Below are 20,558 nucleotides of genomic sequence, written 5' to 3'. Positions count from 1 at the left end.
ATATACCCCGAAAGAATGGAAGTGAAATGTGACAACATGCCCCATAGGTGTGGTACATCGTAACATGACATATGACAGCTTAAAATGTTATCTGATCTAATAAAAAAAATATACAGGACAAACTAAAATATTTTCTAAATAAAATACAATTAAAAAACTTTTTCATATAAAATAATGGCAATTTTTAATAATTAAATATAAACTCATTTTTGAGTTTTGACTACGAACACAGGAAAACACAGCTATACAACATAGTTCAAAACAAATAAATAATTAGTAATTTCTGAACATTGACTCTCAGTCTTTATTCACCTTTTTCTCACGTTTTCTCAATAAAATTAATAAAAGTATAGAATATAATAGCATATTTCTAATAGGGGCACATTGTAAAGCAGTGTTACAACATGCCCCCGCCTGCACAACTGGGGTTTAAACCCGGCTAGTGTCTTCTGCTAGTTAGCGAAGCATTAAAGAACTATCTCAACTGTTAAATAACATATTGGAGATTAAAATAATATCAGATTTGTCTAATTTTAAATAAACACAAAAAAATAGAAAATGAAAAATTAACTTAAGTAAGAAATTTACTTTTGCTATGGTTAAATAAATGTCTATGGATATCTTCCAAAAAAAATTTTCTAGATTGTGTTGATATGGCAACTAGTAAATGCACCAAGTTTCGTCATCCTAGCATGTGCGGAAGTATTTAAAACAAGTGTGTTACAACCTTACAACTAGCCCCGTGTTACGTTGTGCCCCGCGCTCCCCCATATAGGCCTACGTTTTTGTTCCCTGTAAGATTTCACTAATATTTGTCACTAGGAAGTTTGTATTCTGTAGTTTATTCTTAGATTTTTTATATTTTGAATATTTTATCATTTAAAGTAGTGTACACTAGGATTTGTTCATTCAGGTCAATCCTTCATAGCCGCTAATGTTTAGCTAATGAATCACAAATCTGAGCTTCTGACATAGGCTAATCTTTCACATCTCTGTGCGCCTGAAAATGGCTGAATGACTTTGTATTGTAGGCTATGTGATTCAGTCATCAGTTTGTTTGGTGAGCTTACTTGCATCCATATGCGGAAAATAAAGTCATGACTCATGAGTCGATATTTGAGTCACATCAGGCCATCCTGAAGGCCAGTGAGAGCACAGGGTAGATACACATCTAATGATTGTGATGACGTGCAGTCGGTGCAGATAGTGAATATGTCCTGGTTTGATACTGAAGATGCAGTCTTTCCAGATGTGTGACACTGACAATGTACTGTGCATGAGTGTTTACCGAGATTTTACAGAAGAAGAAAAAAACGTTCAAAACGTGCAAAATTCCAATGACAGAGATAAGAGATGAGAAACCATGTTTAAAAAATTCTCTACACCACAGCATTTCTGATTACTGAAAATTACTGTGATTAGGATCAATATTATCTGCAGGGGAAACTTCGGTACATCCCCTTCATAGTGAGCTCAGGAAGATAAGCATGCTGTGCTAGAACAATAATGTCTAAGACTGTAAATGTAGGTGTTGTTACTGGCTCTTAGACCAAAAGACTGATATTTACTGTTTGATATTTGACCATTTTACATGAGTTTTGACTTGCAGGATATGTAGAGTCACAAAAACTGAGTAAATGAAAGCAATTAGCCTAATATGCATTTACACAGAACACTAATACTTAATTCGCAAAACAGTAGTTTAGACTAGCTAAAGTGTGGGACATTTTATAAGGTAGCAGACAGTTCGGTTCAATACCACTGTGGTATTTTTTTTTTAAATCATATTTGAGAGTCCTGTCTGTCAGCGCATGAGCCTAATAGTAAACCAAAAAATATTGAAGATGGATTTCATAGTTTTGGGGAAGTCCAATGACCATGTGCACTAGAGACATGATCTCTCTCATGACTCCTCTGTCTGAACCACTGAAACTCTTGAAAAATGATGGATCATTACTCCAGTGCATGACGGCTGTCACTCCTGAAAGAAGCACATCACATGATAATCATAATAAAGTATGCTAAATGAAGTCTGGAAAATGACTCACATACGCTGTTTTCCCTCTCGTGAAAGCTCTAGTTCCTCTGAAATCCTCTTTCACCTCCCCCAAAAGGCCACTTCCTCTGATAAAATGTATCTATTAAGGACATCTACAGCTCTTCTCGTATGTGCTCTTTTCTGACGCCTATGCTGCTGTGTGGTGTGGTTTGTATTTTTCCAATTAAAATAAAAAATTATTCTTCAATAAACACCATTAAAAAGACATCCTCCTTTAGCCTAACATGTTTGTTTTTCTAATTGGCAATTTTCCCCTTCATCTGTTATACGACCTTTACAGTGTTATTTTATTTATATACTTTACGTTATATTTCTATATTAGTGCAAGGTCTAACATGTATGCAAAAAAGTAATAACATAGATATTTTAAAAGACTGTTTGTCCCTTTATTTCATGTCACAGGTTTTATCAGGATTTCAGCTTTCAGAAGTCAAAGTTCAGAGGAATAAGAAGCTTTTCAATGTGCATGAAGGTGATTGAAGACAGTTATTAATTTATCATTAAATATGTTTCACTTATTTAATGTTACAACATTTAATCTTTGTCTGAAAGATTTATACCAAAAATTTGACAATATAATAATATTTGTTTTAGTCTGATCAGTGAGGCTTGACACCATCTTTCATGCGAATGTTTCTGGATTACAACCATCTCTTGATTCGTGAAATGTAGTAAAATAAACAAGTCAAGTTGTCCTTTATGATTAAGGAATAGTCAGTAATATTACTAATGTTAAGAAATTCCACCAGCTTTTCTGTGAAAAGGAACATTTCCTCTTTAAATATAAACTCTCATGCATGCAAGTGAAAAGTTTTGGCAAACTCAAGAACATTAGATCTTGTGTCAAATACAAAGTTCTTTGATGAAACTCTAGATGGCGCAGGCTGAGGTCCTTAACTCAACCTGCTTGCAATCACAGCGTCCTCTATAGGGCACAGCTGATTGGTTCCTGCTGTATCAGTAGCCAATGAGCTCAACCTTCATATACTTGGTTAGCATTTGCACTTTTGCAGCGAGCTTCCAGAAATCCTCCATTTTCCCCAGCTCCACCTGTATAGATCTGCTATGGGTAATTCATGTATGCTATATTGTACAGCAGCAGCATGTCTTACTAGCTCACAGCAGTGTGTTGTGTGTGTGTATTGGCCGTCCTGTACTTGCTCTACATCAGCAGCAGCAGCGTAGCAGATCTATTCCACCAAGACCAAACATATCAACATTGTAATATCCATTACCATGCTAAACACTCCAAGAGTCATCATGACAGAAACAACATTATTCTCTAGGCATCTATGCAATTACTAAGCTATTATCATTGAGGTAAAATGGTTAGCATGTGGTTTCTTTGCTTAGGTGGTGTGAAACTATCTGTCCTGTCTGTGTTATATATATAGCATTTAAATATAGGTGGTTTCTTAGAAGGGAACAGTGATTTAAGTGAATGCATCCTTCACAGATAAAGCCATCGCCTGCAGCGCAAATGCTTCTAAAGGTCAGGTCTGATGTAGCTGGTTATAAAGTATGTTTGTTCACACAATCACACAGAGGAACAACACGTAAGACATTCACGTCATGGGACTGTGCCATCGACCTGCTACCTGGGGCCACAATTCCCCATAAGATTTACCCTTTGTCCATCCCAGAGCAGAAGTCCATTGAGGAATACATCAAGGAGGTGTTGCAACAATAGTTCATAAGACCTTCAACCTCACCCACCGCTTCCAGCTTCTTCTTCTTTTTCGCCCAAAAGGACAGAGGCTTGAGGCCATGCATCGGTAAAATTCAGTTATCCTCTTCCTCTGGTCCCCTCTGCCCTGGAACAGCTGCGTGGATCCTGCATCTTCTCAAAGCTGGACCTGAGGAGCACTTATAACCTGGTGCACATCAGAAAAGGGGACGAGTGGAAAACAGCCTTCATCACCCCTTCTGGACACTAATATCAGGTGATGCCATATGGCCTGTCCAACTCACCTTCAGTCTTCCAAAACTTCATGAATGATGTCCTCCATGAATTCCTCAAGTTCGTCGTTGTCTATATTGATGATATGATCTACTCTAGTAATCCCTCGGAAAATCGCCACCAGGTCCTCCAGCGCCTGAGAGAACATCACCTCTAACTCAAGCTCGAGAAGTGCGAGTTCCAAACTACCTCTGTCCCATTCCTGGGTTAAGTCATCGACCCTCAGGGCATTACAATGGACCAGAGGAAGGCAAGGTTTTTTCTGGGTCAAAATTGGTCTTCGGTGGTGGCCGACGGACACTGTCATCCTTTTTTTTTTTTTTGCTATGATTTTACCACTGGATTTCATAGCTTTTTAACATAAAATCCTTCTTTGCTAGAACTAATAATTATTTTGGTATATAATCATATCAATTTCAAAAAGCAGAATAAAAAAAGTAGCATTAAAAAGTGTATTTGAACTAATAGTCTAATTTTCTACCATATACAATTGAATACAATTAGCAGCTAGCTAACAAGAACTTGATTTGCATTTTTTTTCCTGGTTTCACCTGGTTTCAAGTCTAAACTAAAAAGTTTTTTACACCAAGCCCAAGCGGACATCCGAAGAACCAAGAACCAATACCATCCAGGGCAGCGGGTGTGGTTGTCAACCCGGGACATCGTCTACGACTGCCGCCTTACCATAAGTCAAGTCCCCGCTACATAGGTTCATATACCATCCAGAGGCAGATCAATGAAGTCACCTACCGGTTAAATCTACCCCCTAATCTCCGCATTTCTCCATCATTCCATGTGTCCCTTCTTGAGCCTTTCATTGACCCTGTGTTACCTTCCTCCACAGATTCAGGTGAAGAAATGGTGCCTCCTCCTCCAGAGCTTGTCGAAGAAGAACCCATCTATCATTCCTGATTCCCTCGGGATGATGTACTCGACCCCACTCTTCTCACATCGTACTACCTCGAACATCCCGACTGTCCCACTCCCAGAGGCCGAGGTCGTCCCCGTCATTGCCACCTTCGGTCATCAGGAGTTGGTTCACAGACCCTTTGCTACTCACAGAGAGTTCAACTACCTGCCCTTCAAGTACTCACCGGAATATCGGGTCTTCGTCTGTTCTTTTATCCGGATCCTCTTCTGTTTCTGTTTCTGTCAAGTCTGCCGTTTGTCTTCTTCCATCCCCGACCAGCGTCGTCCACTGTCATCACCAGCCCGGATCCCCTCCACCATCACCAGCATGGATAAGTCCTATTCACACATACTGGTTGAACTGCCTACCTTTTCTACGATCCGCTCCTGTATATATTACATCCTGCAAATAAATGGTGTTTATTGTTGTAATCCTTGTCTGCTTTTATCAGTGAGTGTGACACGTAACATTTTTTAAAAGCCACCTAGAGTGTGTTAATTTTATTTACAAACCAAACTGATGACTCTGATTTATTGTTGTGAACCTGAAATGTAAGAATCACACTCAAAAATATCTGTTTCAGGTGAGGTAATCATGTAGGATTAATATTGGACACCATAAAACAGAAACATTAATAGTTACAAAGAAAATGTATGTCTTTATTCAGATGCTGTAATTACTTTGATGTAAAGCAGCAACAACAAATCATTCTCATCCTTTGAGTAAGTACACATACATTTATGATGTTTTTAAACATTAATTACAGGAAGCATTATTTTAATCAAGTAGTTCATATTAGGGGTGTAAATTCATTTTTTGTAATTGACAGGTGTGATGATCAGTGGGTTTGAGTTTTTACCTTTATAGTTTAGATATGGGCTAAAATATGGATAGAGTTTCCCAGTGAAAGACTGATCAGTGAAAGAGTAGAGATGAGAGCTGGACTCCACATCATAAAAGGAGACAAGACCCTCCTCATAATCCACAAACACACCGACCCGCTGCGGCTTCACTCTCACACACAGAGAGACATCAGTGGGATCATCAAAGGCCCAATATTCATTCCCGTTCCTCAGAGCCACAGTCCACCATCCATTACTGGGTCTCGGTGTGAATTCTCCCTTCCTGTTAATGGATTCTCTGGCCACTCCTAAATCCCATCCAGTCTTTCCCTTCACCTGCACCTCAAAATAAAATCTACTTGAGGAGAATCCCTCCTTTCCTAGGACATTTACACATGGATCAAATCTTTCTGGTTTGTCTGGGAGTGTCTGTCTAATGTCTCCATGTCTCACTTGTTTTCCATCATCAGACAGGATGAGGTTTGGATGAGCTGTATCAGGATCCAGAGTCACATCCACTGAGAAATATATGAATCACAAATTCAGATATTTTGTGATGTTTTTATTATGTAATCAGTGTTTAATCATACTGTCGGTCAGTGATGAAGCTGTGAGTATCTGAATGTAATCTAGTGTAGTGCAGACAGCACACTGTACCTGCATACTGCTGTATCCTCTTCACTTCTGTAGAGACACATGACAATAAAACATCAGCAGATCTGTGACATGTTTATGAGTGGAATTATAGACATGAAAAGAATTGTGTACAAGATTATGTTTTATCTGTTCAATGTGTGTGTCTTTTTTAGCTCTGCTAAGCTGTTGGAGCTTCAGGCCTGATACACATCCCTCTTCTCATGAAGATAAAATCTGCCTCTTAAACGTGGTTTTGGTGAAACATTTTCAAATGATCCTCTGCTAAATTTATTTGCAGAACTGTTTATGGAAATCCCCTAGGAAATGTATTCACCAATTTTTTTTTTTTTTTATTGATGGAATGGAAATATTGAAAGGAAAAATAATCTCAATGTTAATTGAATATTAATGTTTCTCTTTACAGTTTCCCCTCTATACAGTTATATATTTTTTCTGAAATCAGAGATGAAAATGACCAGCCCTTTTCAAGAAAAACTGAGCTGATAATGTGACCATCGAAAAATATTAAATATTAAATTATTACAAAAATATTACCATACATTTTTTTTAATTATTTGTATATATATATATATATATATATATATAAAATACACATATTTATATTTATGTATGTATCGATTCTAAGTTTTTTAATTACTTTAATGTATTATAATGAGTTTGTATTGAAGAGTTGAGCTGCATTCCCTAAATTCTGAGTGGCAGTTGAGAGAGAACAGTTACCATGACAACTGCAGCATCCTCAGAAAACACAGAGGAGCGCTTGAGTAACTACTAACTCTTGTCGCTCTCTCATTTATTGTTAAGTTTTTCACTGCAACACACATGATCACATACTTCTCTTATTTCAGCTTGAATCAAACTCATTCCTCATTACTGATGGCTTTTTACTATATAAAACAGGGCAGCAACTTTTGATTTCAGCTAGGAGTGAGAATTTGGGGGGATGTGGTATTGACACAAAAATCTGAATCTGGATTTCGATCTCAATATAATATTGATTCATTTAGGTATATACATGGATAGCATGTTAATTTTTCTCAAGGAAAAATATCTTTCTCAACTAATGGTGTGAACTATACAGAACACCCTGTCAGATAGTACATTATTAAAGGTTAATTAACAACTGATTTGTATACAATAATAAAGTTATAATAAAAACTTGCGTATTAGAGTAAAAATATAATTAATATGTAATGTAGTGCTTTTTTACTCCTCTCTGGAGTAAATTTTCTTGCCACGTATAATTTATGGACATTGAATGGCTTTTCTGAGGTAAATGTTACATTACATTATTTGATTGAGCGATAACATGAGACATGATACATTTCAGTATTTGTACTGGTTCTTTCAACACCCTCTGATTATTCATGTTTGTTTTGTACTGAAACGAGTAGTGAAGAGGAAGAGATTACCGGTTCACGGCCGCTTGAACTGAGGCTACAGCAATATGTCACGCCATTTTAAGAGCCAAAACTATTTATTGTTTGAATTTTTATAATAAAACGTACAAAATTTGAAAGCTTAGACTTTGTTTCATATAAAAAAGTAACCTGCTCTGTCTTGTGTCGGTGTCCTCTTTGCTCCGGGATGTTTTTTTTACTGTGTGAGAAAATGGACGTGTGAGTGATTATGCGTGAAAGTTGTCAGCCCTGATAAAAAGATGATGAATATGTATCCGTCCCTTATTGTGACTTTTATTCTAAAGTGCATTTTATGTTCCTATTGTTTCTGTGTTCACTTCCTGTGTTTAGTTCCTGTTTTCCATTGTTGCATTATCTACCTTGCTTGTTTCCATAGTTACCCTCATTTGGTTCCATGACTACTAATCACCTACACCTGTCCCTCGTCAGTCCCTTGTTATCCTGTTAGCCTTTGTGTATTTATACCCCAGTGTTTCTGATGTTCTTTGTTGCACCTTGTTCCTACATGGATGTTATGGTTGGTGCACTCATTCTTTTCCTGGCTCGCTGGTCTTTGTGTTTGATTTGTTTGTTTATTTTTGTCAATAAGAACTCACAGCATTTGGGATCCAGCTCTCCTTTGTTTTTGAGTTCACCCTATGTAACAGGTGTATTTTATATTGCCGTACCAGTTTGTGTGAGTTTCTCCTGTAGAGTGTCCTGCAGTTGAATCAAAGCTATCCTCAGAGTCTCCAGACTCTCATCAGTCTTCACACTGATCTCAGACCAGTTCCTGGTGTTTCTAGAGCTGCCCCGGGATGAGTAAATCTACAGCAGGAGAGAGGAGAAATCCTTCAGCATGGGGAGTGTTATGGTGTCATAAGCTGTGTCTCAAACCGCTCTCTCGTTCACTCATTCACTAATCCCTACATAGTGAATGGCAGTTGAGTGCACTACATCAGCAAAGAGTGAACGAAAATGAGTGAGCGAATTCGGACGCTGACATAATTATCACGTGCCAGAGAGCTCGGACAATTTGTCATAAACATTACCTACCCATATTTCCTTTTTTTGGCTGTATGAATTGTATGTAACAATTGTATGTATTTTTCACGTTTATTGCGTTATTTGATAAAAAAAAAAAAACACTTGCTTGTCATATTTATTTACTTTTTACATTTATATGTGAAAATAAAAGAGAACAAAACACTACACAACACATTTGTTTATTCAAATATAGATATAACGGTATATATAAATAACCAGGCGTCTGGTCTTATTAAATTATTGTTTTCTATCTCGCGTGTGCCGTTGCCATTGTGACATTTTTGTTTATTTTTCATTCACGCTCTATCACCTTATCGTGTTGGATTGTGGGAAATAGTGTCTCAGCAAGTGTACATCGGATGTACACTCGAATTCAGAGAGGATTGTGGGTAAAAGTAGTGAACGAATGTAGGGAATGATGTCGTTCACTCAGAATTCGGACACCACTACAAAATGGCCGACACCCTAAATAGTGCACTATATAGTGGATAGGGAGCGATTACAGACACAGCTATATACTGCATTATCATTGATCAGAGAGATGTTGACTGACCTGTAGGAGGTGGAGGTGATCTTCAGTGTGTGAGAGCTGCTCCAGCTCAGTGTTTATCATCTTTAGCTCAGTGATCTCCTGCTCCAACTCTTCAATGACCTCTTTCTCCTGTTTCTCTGCTGCTTTCTGCTGCTCCTCCATCATCTCCAGCAGTTCAGTCTGACATCTCTCAATGGAGCGGATGAGATCAGTGAAGAGCTCCACACGGGCTGCTTTCCCCTTCTCTGTGTTAATCTAGGGGCCAAAGTAATCAACAAATTATTAGTTATTAAATATTGTTAATCGGGTCAAAGCATGTAGATGATACGGTAATACATATGTAACGAAACTAGCAAAAACTTACATTTATTTATTATAGCACAAAATTATCTTTGTAAGAATCATCCACAAGATTTGGTACACAGCCTCGTTTTGACACTATGCATTGTATGAATGTGTTAATTTTTGTATTTGTTGGGCATTCTGATTTGAAGTTATAGCTTCTGAAATTTGATTGGTTGTTGGCAATCATGTTTGTTGAATTGCCCAAGTAATATCTGAAGAATATGTTAGCATTTGATCCAAAGAAGAAGAATAGACACAGAACAAAATTATTAACGCAACGCTTTTGTTTTTGCCCCCATTTTTCATGAGCTGAACTTAAAGATCTAAGACTTGTTCTATGTACACAAAAGGCCTATTTCTCTCAAATATTGTTCACAAATCTCTCTAAATCTGTGTTAGTGAGCACTTCTCTTTTGCCTAGATAATCCAGCCACCTCACAGGTGTGGCATATCAAGATGCTGATTAGACAGCATGATTATTGCACAGGTGTGCCTTAGGCTGGCCACAATAAAAGGCCAATCTAAAATGTGCAGTTTTACTGTATGTGGGGGGTCAGATAACCAGTCAGTATCTGGTGTGACCACCATTTGCCTCACGCAGTGCAACACATCTCCTTCGAGTTGATCAGGTTGTTGATTATGCCAAATTCTGCAGACTCCTTCAAAACTTGCGACATCTGTGGCATTGTGCTGTGTGATAAAACTGCACATTTTAGACCCCCACAACCCCCTGGAAACCAACCACAATCACTTACTTTTCTGAATTCTGCTGAATGTTTGATGTCTTGAATTTTCTTGATTCTGTCCTGGATCATCTGCTGTGTGTCTTGGATCATCAACTGAGTCTATAGAGAACAACACAGGTACATTTATCATAACAGTGATTTTCTGTCTTCTATTTTGTATTCTTAAATGTTAATGGCCAATCACATGTAAAAGGAGTAACAGCACTTTTTTGCACTGACACTCATGCTGTAGATTTGTGGTCTGGTTTAGTAGAGCAGCCTCAAACTTTAAATAACAGCCTCTTTTCAAAGCTGCATCACTGTATCAGTTTCATAAAACGTCTTGGGTTACGACTGTAACCCTTGTTCCCTGTGAACATGGAAAAAGACACTGCATCCTGATGCACTTTGGAGAACGCCTCAGCGTGACTGGTATCTGAAGCAGGGGGGCAGGGTTTCATATTATTTTGAAGCTTCCCCGGGCGCCGCCATTGATTAGCGGACCCCCACCTGCTGTTAGCATTCCATTGACTCCCATTCATTTTGGCGTCACTTTGACAGCGAATAACTTTACATCTGAGGCGTTTAAAGACTCCATTTGTCCATTTTTTATTTCTAAAGAAACACGAAAATGTATAAAAGGCTCCATTACCTTGTAGCTTACGTTATGGCCCTGTAGAAGCAATTTTTGTAAAAATAGGCTAACGATTGCGTCATAACCACGCAACTCTCTGTCGCACAGTAGAGAGATTACCGTATGGACAGGAGGAGAAGCTCCACGCAATCGGGTGGACGTGGAGGCAAAATGACAAAATAATTAATCAGAATACTTAGCAAAAGTTTCTCCTGCTCCTAGCTCATGGACACCTCCCACTCACGATCTCCGTCTCTGCAAGTTTCGGAAGGGAATGATTCAGATTTCTCTTGGCACAGCTACTAGAAGACAGACGGGTTGCTCACGTCACATCTACGTCGTCAAGCTCAGTTTGAGTCTGTGCAGTACGCTCGACCCCCAGGAAGTGAGAGCTTCTAATTGACTTCACTTGTCTCCGTTGAATCCAAAGGGGTCGCTGTGTCCAGTTTATATACTGTCTATGATCTGAAGCAACTGTCAAATCATGGCAATCGTATTGGCCAGCGACAGCCTATGACATCATACTAGTGCGACCAGGAAGTATATGAAGGCGCCTAGAGCAGCGGTCCCCAACCTTTTTTACACCACGGACCGGTTTAATATCAGACAATATTTTCACGGACCGGCCTTTAAGGTGTGTCAGATAAATACAACAAAATAAAATGATACGAACAGCATAAAAACTGGGGTATTTTTTTAATATTATAATAAACGTGAATCCAATGTGTAGGCCTACTCGCAACTTTATTAGCAGCGTCCTTGTAACATCGCGCCAACAACATAACATGAGTAACATCCTCTCTGCCCCCTAACGCTCTCTGGTCGCTATGGTAACGTTTAAACATGCCTTCAAAATAAGATACAACACAAAAACAAATATAAAAGGCATGAAAAATACAACTCACTATAACGCTGAATCAGTGGGAGCCCTGAGCCTGTTTCTCTGTAACGAGACGGTCCCATCTAGGGCTAATGGGAGACAAGGACACCCGAAGTGTGTTGCTTATGTCCAGTCTACTCCGTAGTTTTGTTTTGGTTGCTGTCACTGCCGAAAACCCCGCTTCACACAGATAGGATGTCGGAAATGGCAACAGGGTTTTCAGTGCTGTTGTGGCGATCTCAGGGTATTCTGCCATGACTTTTATCCAGAACACCGGCAGAGTTGTTGTCTCGAACATACTTTTAAGGCCGCCGTCATTTGCGATCTCCAGCAGTTGATCTTCTTCTTGCACAGACATGCTGGATTCACCTGATTTGTTGACAAATGGGTCACGAATCCATTCCTTGGCAGTTTGTGGGTCTTTTGTGGTTGGGAAGTAGCACTCAAACTCTTTTAAAAGCGAAGACAGGTGATCGTGCACCAGCTGGGAGAATGAAGGCTCGGGCTCAGTCTCTTCCAAAATCCCCGCCAATGTTGAAAACATGTCAAATATACCTCTGTTCACGCGACGTCCCCACAAATCCAGTTTGGCTTTAAATACAGCTACTTTATCAGCCAACTTGAAGACTGTTGTCGTTTTCCCCTGAAGTGACAAATTGAGTTCATTGAGCAGGTTGAATATGTCGCATAAGTAAGCGAGTTTTGAGACCCATTCCTCGTCACTGAAATGTGCTGCCAGCGGTGACTTTTTTTCTGAGAGAAATCTCTGCAGCGGCTCTCGTAATTCAAACACTCTGGCCAGCGATCTCCCTCGGGATAACCATCTTATTTCTGTGTATAAGAGAAGGCGTCTGTGCTCCGCGTCCATCTCCTCACAAAGCTGCTCGAACAGACGCGAGTTAAGGGCGTGTGCTTTGATGTGGTTAATAACTTTAACAACATCATTCAATACACTGTTAAGTTCCGGTGGCATTTTTCGGCTAGCCAGCATTTCCCTGTGAATGACACAATGTGTAGACTCACATTCAGGTGCAACCTCTTTAATCCGAGCAGTTAAACCAGACAGCCGTCCAGTCATGGCAGCAGCTCCGTCTGTGCATATGCCAACACAAAATGACCATTTCAGTTTTCCTGATATATAGTCTTCCAGTGACTTGAATAATTCTGCGGCTGTGGTTTTGGTTGGCAACGATAGTGCACATAACATATCCTCATGCACATCCTCCTGATAAAGATATCGCACATAAACAAGTAGTATTGCCTTGTTGTCAATATCTGTAGACTTGTCAACCTGGAGTGCGTACCACGGTGATGTATTTATCCTCTCCAACAATTGTGTTTCAATGTCCTCTGCTATTTCGTCAATGCACCGAGTGACGGTGCTAGCCGAAAGAGGCACCTGTGCTATCTTTTTAACCGCAGCGTCTCCTAGAAGTTCAAGGCAAATGTCTTTTGTGGCAGGAAGGATCAATTCTTCACCAATAGTGAATGCCTTCTTAGCCTTAGCAATACGGTTAGCCACCAAGTATGATGCTCTCAGTGCACTCGCATTTATTGATGTGGTGGCCCTCAGTAATTGCTTCTGGCCTTCTTGTTCACACTTTTTTCTTTCAAAATACTCAAAAGGCTTGACTTTTAATGCGGGGTGCTTGGTCTCCAAGTGGTGAAGCAGTTTTGAAGGCTTCATTGCCTCATTAGAGAGCTGGTTGCCACATAATATGCAGAGCGGGCTTGGTGCATGTAAATCACCTGTTGTGATAAATCCATATTTCAAGTAGGACTCCTGGTATTGTCTGTTAAATCCAGCTTTCTTTTTCTTGGAAGTCGTAGGCTCTTCTTCTGTCTCCTCACTGGGCCGTTTCCCCTCCGCAAAGAAACTTTCCAGAGACGTTTGTTTTTTACTCATTTTGCTAGCTTGTGGGTTTATTTTTAGCGGTAACGTATCACGTGACCGAGACAAGCGTCTTGCTATGTGCCAAGAGTGAGTCATAGACAGATGTAACAGAGAGAATTTGAAGTTGACGATGCTGACTCGTGATCTTCGCAGTAGTGAACGCGCCAGAGAGAAATGCACATTTCATACGGATTACCTAAGCAGAGAACAGTCAGTTTTCTTTCGTTTTGAATTTTTCTGTTTAAAAGTAGACATTTCAAGCTTTCTATATATGTCTCAGGCCTGTGAGGCAAGTAGGCTACCTACTTCACGCACCGGCGCCTCCATGTCATGATTATCTATTTTCTACTACATTTACTACTTATTTATTAAATCCAGGCAATTGACCGTTCGCAAAACCCCGCCCTCGAACGGTCCTCGTCCAATCCTAGCTCAGCAACTGTAACTAAGGAGAAGGACCCCGTCAAACATTGCGATTTCAGCAACATGGTGAAACGATGCGCCTATGGCACCTGCAAGTCTGACACCAGGTACCCCAAAAGTTCAGAGGGAGGGGTCGTTTTTTTCGCCTTTCCAAAGCCCAAGACCCAAGTGGGAAGATGCCGACAATGGATTAAGCAGTGTGGGAGACCTCACTCACAGCTAAATGCCTCGAAGATTAATAAGCATACATATGTCTGCTCTAAGGTAAGTAAAGCTAGCGAGCTAACTTAGCATATCAATTATTAATAAGTAGTTTAAGTTGCTAATAGGGGTGTAACGATACATGTATTTGTATTGAACCGTTCGGTACGAGGCTTTAGGTTCGGTTTTCGGTACGCATTTTCAAACCGAACGGTTCGTTGGACCATTTTTCCTGCCGACCAAAATTTCGTTATTTCAAATGTAGGCGCGTTGCACGTGGCAAGCGCGCTCATAATGTAAGAGACGCCGGCACCACCACAACATTGCCCAACATCAAATGGCAAACGTAATGCAAGCGGAACGAAACTGCTCGTTATTGTGTGGTTGACAGACCGTTTATCAGTTTGAACCAAAGCAGCGCGAGCCGATTTTGATCAAGCGGAACAAAATACCTTTGGGGAACAAAATACCCATGCTGAGGGGAGTTCATGCCAAAACAATGGCTGAGACTATAGCCCAATAATGTCAGCTTCCAGCAAAAGTACCAAAAAAAACACTCACCCCTTCTGGTCACACATAGACTGTCAGTGACAATACTCCCTATAGCCACTGCGCGAGCTATCATGCACCATGAGCTCAGTAGAGTGGTGGCTTCAGCTTAGAGAAACTCTCTAGAAAGAGGGAGCCAACTCACCCACTACTCTGATTATCAAGGCGACAAATCACTATCTGGCTCAGATAAGCGAAGGCCTTATCATTCAAAGGCGAACCAACATCTTCACTGGGAAAGGATTCCTTTAAGGGAGTGTGGCCAGGGGCCTACAGGAACCCTGGCTAGTCACTTTTAGGGGGATATTTGTCAGCACTGTGGAGGCTGGGTACTCTACATAGGGTCCCTACTCGCCTAAGGGACGACCCTCTCGAACAAGGGACTACCTAACAGCCTAATAATTTGATCTCTCAGGGAGGTCTCATGAGAGTCCTTTGACCTTCTGACCAGACTTCAGGAGTGGAGTACTCTACAGAACAACCCTCTCACATGAGGGGAGTACTACCATGCTCAACCGGGAAAAGCATTGACCAGGCTCTAGGTAATAACAAAGAGGCTCCGTAGGAGCCTGCAACATGATGTAACTCTAGAGAGTTAGGACACAGATTTAGCTGAAGTGCTAAACAATCTAGCTCGACCCAGAGGATCACCTTCAAGGTGGCCTGTTTGAGAGCCAACTACTTGGTAACGAATCTAGAACTCTAGGGCTAATGCCAGAAGCCTGCAACCTGACCTCAGTCTGCGCCATACCAGGGAGTCAGGGCCATAGCTGTCAACCCTCCCGTTTTTTCCGGGTTTCTCACGTATTTTAACTCTTTTCCCGCTGTCTTCCCGTTTTAGTATTTTCCCGTAAAATATCCCGTATTTTTAAAAGTCTTAAAAACGGCCAGATTTTCATCCTAGGTCTTAAATTTCATTTAGTCAGGTGACAGGTCTAAAAAAGTGTTTACCCTCGTTCATTTCCAGAAACGCTGGCCGCAGAAAGTTATTACAAAGTAGCAAAAAAGTATGGAGTTGTAGCCTACAAACCGGAGCGCTAGATCAGGGGTCTCCAACTCGTCGCTCGCGTGCTACCAGTCGCTCGTGGCTTGATATGAGCTAGCTTGCCAGAGGCCGTTCATATATCGCGTCTTTTGCGCGCTCAAGTTTGTTCAAATGTAGGCGCGCGGCAAGCGCGCTCGTAATTGAAGCGACGAGCAAATTTTTTTACCAGGCGCAACGAGATGAAAAAAATCTAAACTTTTCAGAATGCCGCAAACGCACCGCAGGTCATGTCAACCAATCACCCCTTTCCATAACAACATTTAAAGCTCAGTCAACATGAAGGATGGGGGTACACCCAAACACTACTAATAAATATAAGCTATAATGTGTAAATGTCAGTAATTTATCTTTTTTGACTCATTCTTTTTATAAAAAAATATTTAAAGGCTGAAATATGAGGTTTATCTTTGTATAAAACCTTTTTTGTAAAACTTTATTTGAACTTGTTTACGTAAACAAAAAGTGCATATTGATGCTAATCAATTTGTTTTTTGCTGTTTTTCGACATAAAACTTGTTGAATTGACTTCATTCTGTAGTATTAGTACTTTTTTGAACAGGATTCTGTGATAACCGTGATAATTTTGGTCACTTTAATCATCTCATCATTTCCTCTAGTTATGATCAACTAAAACAACCAGAATGACACGGGTATGCGCTCAGGGCAAGTGTTTGAGCTCTAAGGGAGCGTACCTGGAGTGCGGGGGTCTCATGTTAATCTTGAGTACCTATAGAGTAGTATTGCATCCTTCATATCTCCAAAAAGTCTTTAGTTTTATTATATTTATAAAAGAAAGATAGGCTGTACCGAGTCTTTCCGGAAAAAAACGAGCGGCTGGAGGCGTGCCGTGTGGGCGGAGCTAAAGAATCACGAGCCCGAATCACACACACACCATACATCGCATGCTCCATAGATACATTAACTATACGTGATCATGTTGTTTACTTGCTGTGCTGGTAAGGGAGCGTACTCAACAACAACTTAGCTGGAGGGAGTACTAAATCGGCTCGACCTGAGCATCATCGATGCAGGGGACAAGCGGCTTCAGAGCTCTGGGAGCAAACTTTAGAAAACCCTTGCTCTTTATTCAAGGGGGGTTAATATCAGCCTGACCCAAGATAAGCACTCAAGAGCAGAGACCTGAACAATTAGTTGACTCTAGCTTCAGGACATGTAGCTGTCTGAGCTAAGCTTTGAAGGAGCAGAGGCCTCAGCAGGAAGAAATTCCACAGAAGAGGCTTAATCACTCAACCCCACGACTTGATAGTTAAAATCAAGGAGCTTTCACAGGAGAGTCTGTTCTAAGGACCACAGGCTAGATGATGCTACTACCAAAAGCTCTAGACTAGACAGTGGTGGCTTCAGCATAGCACTTGTGACTCTCTAGGCGAGAGGAAGCCTGACAACACTCATTTGACAACACAGGGGATACCTTCCGAGGAAATAGCCTGCCATGCCTGGCTATTTGTCTGTGCCAAACACCGCTAGGGAAATGTAACTCAGCATATTGCTTCTACTCTAGTATCAAAAAGGAGTCAGCTCCTACAACTCACATTATTAGCCCAATGCAGATGGCGGGCCCTTGCCGGGCGACTCTTACAATGAGAGGAGGCTTGTCAGAATCACTAGCTGCCAGTCTTGAGCTTGGAGGCTCTCCTTCAGGAGCAGCCTACTCTGAGCTACTGCAAACTAGGAGGCGGAGATGCAGTAGCAAACAATCGCCCTCTGTCTAAGGGCCTGTTTACACCTGGTCACTTCATGAGTTTTTACTGTTCAGATAGCTATCTGATTTATCAAAACAATTTCATTTACACCTGGTCACATAAATGTGTTTTCGCAAAACAGATATAAATCTGATCTTCAATTCCTGCGCTATATGCAGATTTATTGGAGTTCACACCACCAAAAGCAACAGGTGACTTGATTGCAATTGCATTTTATTGATCATCAGCTAATTTCAAAATCAAAGACCACAATAGGAGAGAACAGCAACAGCACTGTATAGTACTTTTAATGAAGATGATTGTGTGTTAAGCCTCTGCGACTTTCACTTTGATTTGCGATAATTTGCGCGTTGGCTTGATGAATAGATGCTCAGCTGCGGTGATGTGTGCTGCAGTAGCGCCATCATATCTGGCTATAACATGACATATTGCCTATAACACGCTCTCACATGTTTATTTTTTAGCATTGTTGGGAGGAGTAAAATTTACTTATGTGGTTTCAACAACCAGATGAATTTACAATTGTCCAGTTTTGTCTGCAATGTGGCCCAGACCATCTCCGGATGTGGTTTGTGCGATCAGATTTAAATCCGTCTCGAATGCGTTTCAGAGGGCATTTACACCTGGTCTTTTCACGATCAGATAGCTATTTATGACCTACATGGAGTGGTGGCTTCAACATAACGACTCTCTAAGCGAGAGGAGGTCAACTCACTCAATACAGGGGAACTAAGTACCTGGAGTTCAGTGGAGTGGTGGCTTCAGCATAATGACTCTCTTTTTGAGTGAGAGGAAACCAGCTTCACTCACTACAAGGAAATGATCAAGGTACCACAGGTCACTTACCACAGGCCTCCAGTTGAAAACATAATCTACCTGGAACTCAGTGGAGCGATGGCTTTAACCTTCTGACTCTCTGAAGAGAGAGGAGGTCGACACACTCAGTACAGGGTGATTATCAAGGCGACCCACAGAGGACCGCACTTGAAGTCATGATTTATCTGGAGCTCTTGGGAGCGGAGACTTCAGCGTAGTGCCCTTTACTCTCTTTGTGAGAGGAAACCACTTAACTTAACCTAGGTTGGTTAAACAAGGAAGCCTCTCTGGAAGACACACACTTGAAATCGTGATCTTGCATGGACCTCAATAAGGCGGTGGCTATTTTCCAAAATAACTCTCTAGACAAGAGGAAGCCAACACACTTGCAGAGGGCGAGGAATGCAGCCCCCCCCCCCCCCCCCCCCCCTCCACCGGAAAATGACTCTCTAATTGAGAAGAGGCCAAGTCACTTAGTACAGGTGATAAGAACATCATAAACCAACTCTTAGTTGGAGGACACATATAGTAATGGTGTCACGATAACCTTCCCTGACAATGGGAGCTCCAGGGCCATATAGTCAAATTTCCCAATTTTTTGAAAAATCTTTGATAAAACATCCCCTTATTTTCCCTTCTATAGGGAGCTGAGGTTACTATAATCTTTCACAGTGAAGTGACCTGCAAAGCTCAAACTGTGACTGAAGAGTGGAGGCCTTTAAATGTAAAAGAGGCCTGCCATACTCTTACAGCCTGAAAGGTTGCACTCACTACCAAGCCCTGCGCTGGGCCTACAGACGGGTTCCAAATGATGGAGCACACTCTTCATTACCACATCCTCACTCTGGAATAAATCAATCAAATGTTCCCAAATGAGCCAAGAAATGATGTGGAATAATTTTTATGATGTGCCATCAAAATGCATGCAGTAGAGGGTTAAGAAAAAGAATATCTATTCAACTTCCTTGTGCGTTTATTTATTCAGTTGTCTGACGGCAGAAAGAAGTTCAAAATTACAGGACTTTTAAGGCCAATTCACACCACACCGACAGACGCCGACAGACACTTCGTTGGGTTTCGTTAGATCGTGTTACCCCTATCGGAGTCTGTTGGTGTCTGTCAGAGCTTGTTTTCACTGATTGAATATGCTGAATCAGAATTAGATTGTTTGAGAAGTGACGTGCTGTAATCTGGTGACTGTTGGCGTTGGTCTGCGTCTGTCGGTGAAGTGTGGATTGACCTTTAAAGTACATCAAGATCATTTATCCCAAGAACAAAATTTGATTGATGGAATAACATAAGGGTAAGTAATGATAGTATTTTAATTTATGGGTGTAATATTGTTTTATTGTTAATATTTAATACACACCTTATCTAAAGAAACAGTGTTGTGCTTCTTGTGATCAGTGCAGGACAGACACACGATAGTTTGATCATCTCTACAGAACAGCTCCAGAGGTCTCCCATGTTTCTGACATATATAGTCCTCCAGATTACTCACAGGATTGATCAGTTTGTGTTTCTGTAAACCTGCCACTATCAAATGAGGCTCCAGGTGAGTTTCACAGTAAGAGCTCTGACACACCACACACGACATCAGGGCTTTCAGCTTTCTTTCCTCACAGAAGTCACACAGAACTTCAGCTTTTTTCAGAACTTCAGCTTTTTTCTCAGGACTTTTCTTTTTATAGTGATCTACAACTTCTCGTAGTGTGGTATTAATCTTGAGATCAGGTCTGTGCTTGAATGTTTCTTTACAATATGGGCAGTTGCAGGTCCGGCTGTTGTCCCAGCTCTTATTCAGACAGGTCTTGCAGAAGCTGTGTCCACATGGAGTGCTGACTGGATCAGTGAACACATCCAGACATATAGAGCACTGAAGCTCCTTAGTCAGTGGACCGCTGGGGGAAGACAT

At 40.8% G+C, this 20,558-nt stretch overlaps 1 protein-coding gene across 1 annotated transcript; it reads right to left on the bottom strand.

The window, feature by feature from the left end:
• Window positions 1–5,661: 5,661 nt before the first annotated feature.
• LOC311299346 (E3 ubiquitin-protein ligase TRIM39-like) lies at window positions 5,662–20,558 on the bottom strand (the record flags this gene model as incomplete). Its single annotated transcript, XM_084422863.1, has 6 exons — window positions 5,662–6,289; window positions 6,429–6,455; window positions 8,518–8,656; window positions 9,429–9,662; window positions 10,508–10,597; window positions 20,013–20,558. The coding sequence occupies 6 exons, from the start codon at window positions 20,556–20,558 to the stop codon at window positions 5,739–5,741; spliced, it is 1,587 nt and encodes a 528-aa protein (XP_084278989.1). The 3' UTR covers window positions 5,662–5,738.

This window comes from Rutilus rutilus (assembly GCF_951802725.1).
Source record: "Rutilus rutilus genome assembly, chromosome: 11".
Taxonomy (NCBI): Eukaryota; Metazoa; Chordata; class Actinopteri; order Cypriniformes; family Leuciscidae; genus Rutilus; species Rutilus rutilus.
The sequence above is the reverse complement of the archived record's forward strand: the minus strand, read 5'-3'. Positions and strand labels throughout refer to the sequence as shown.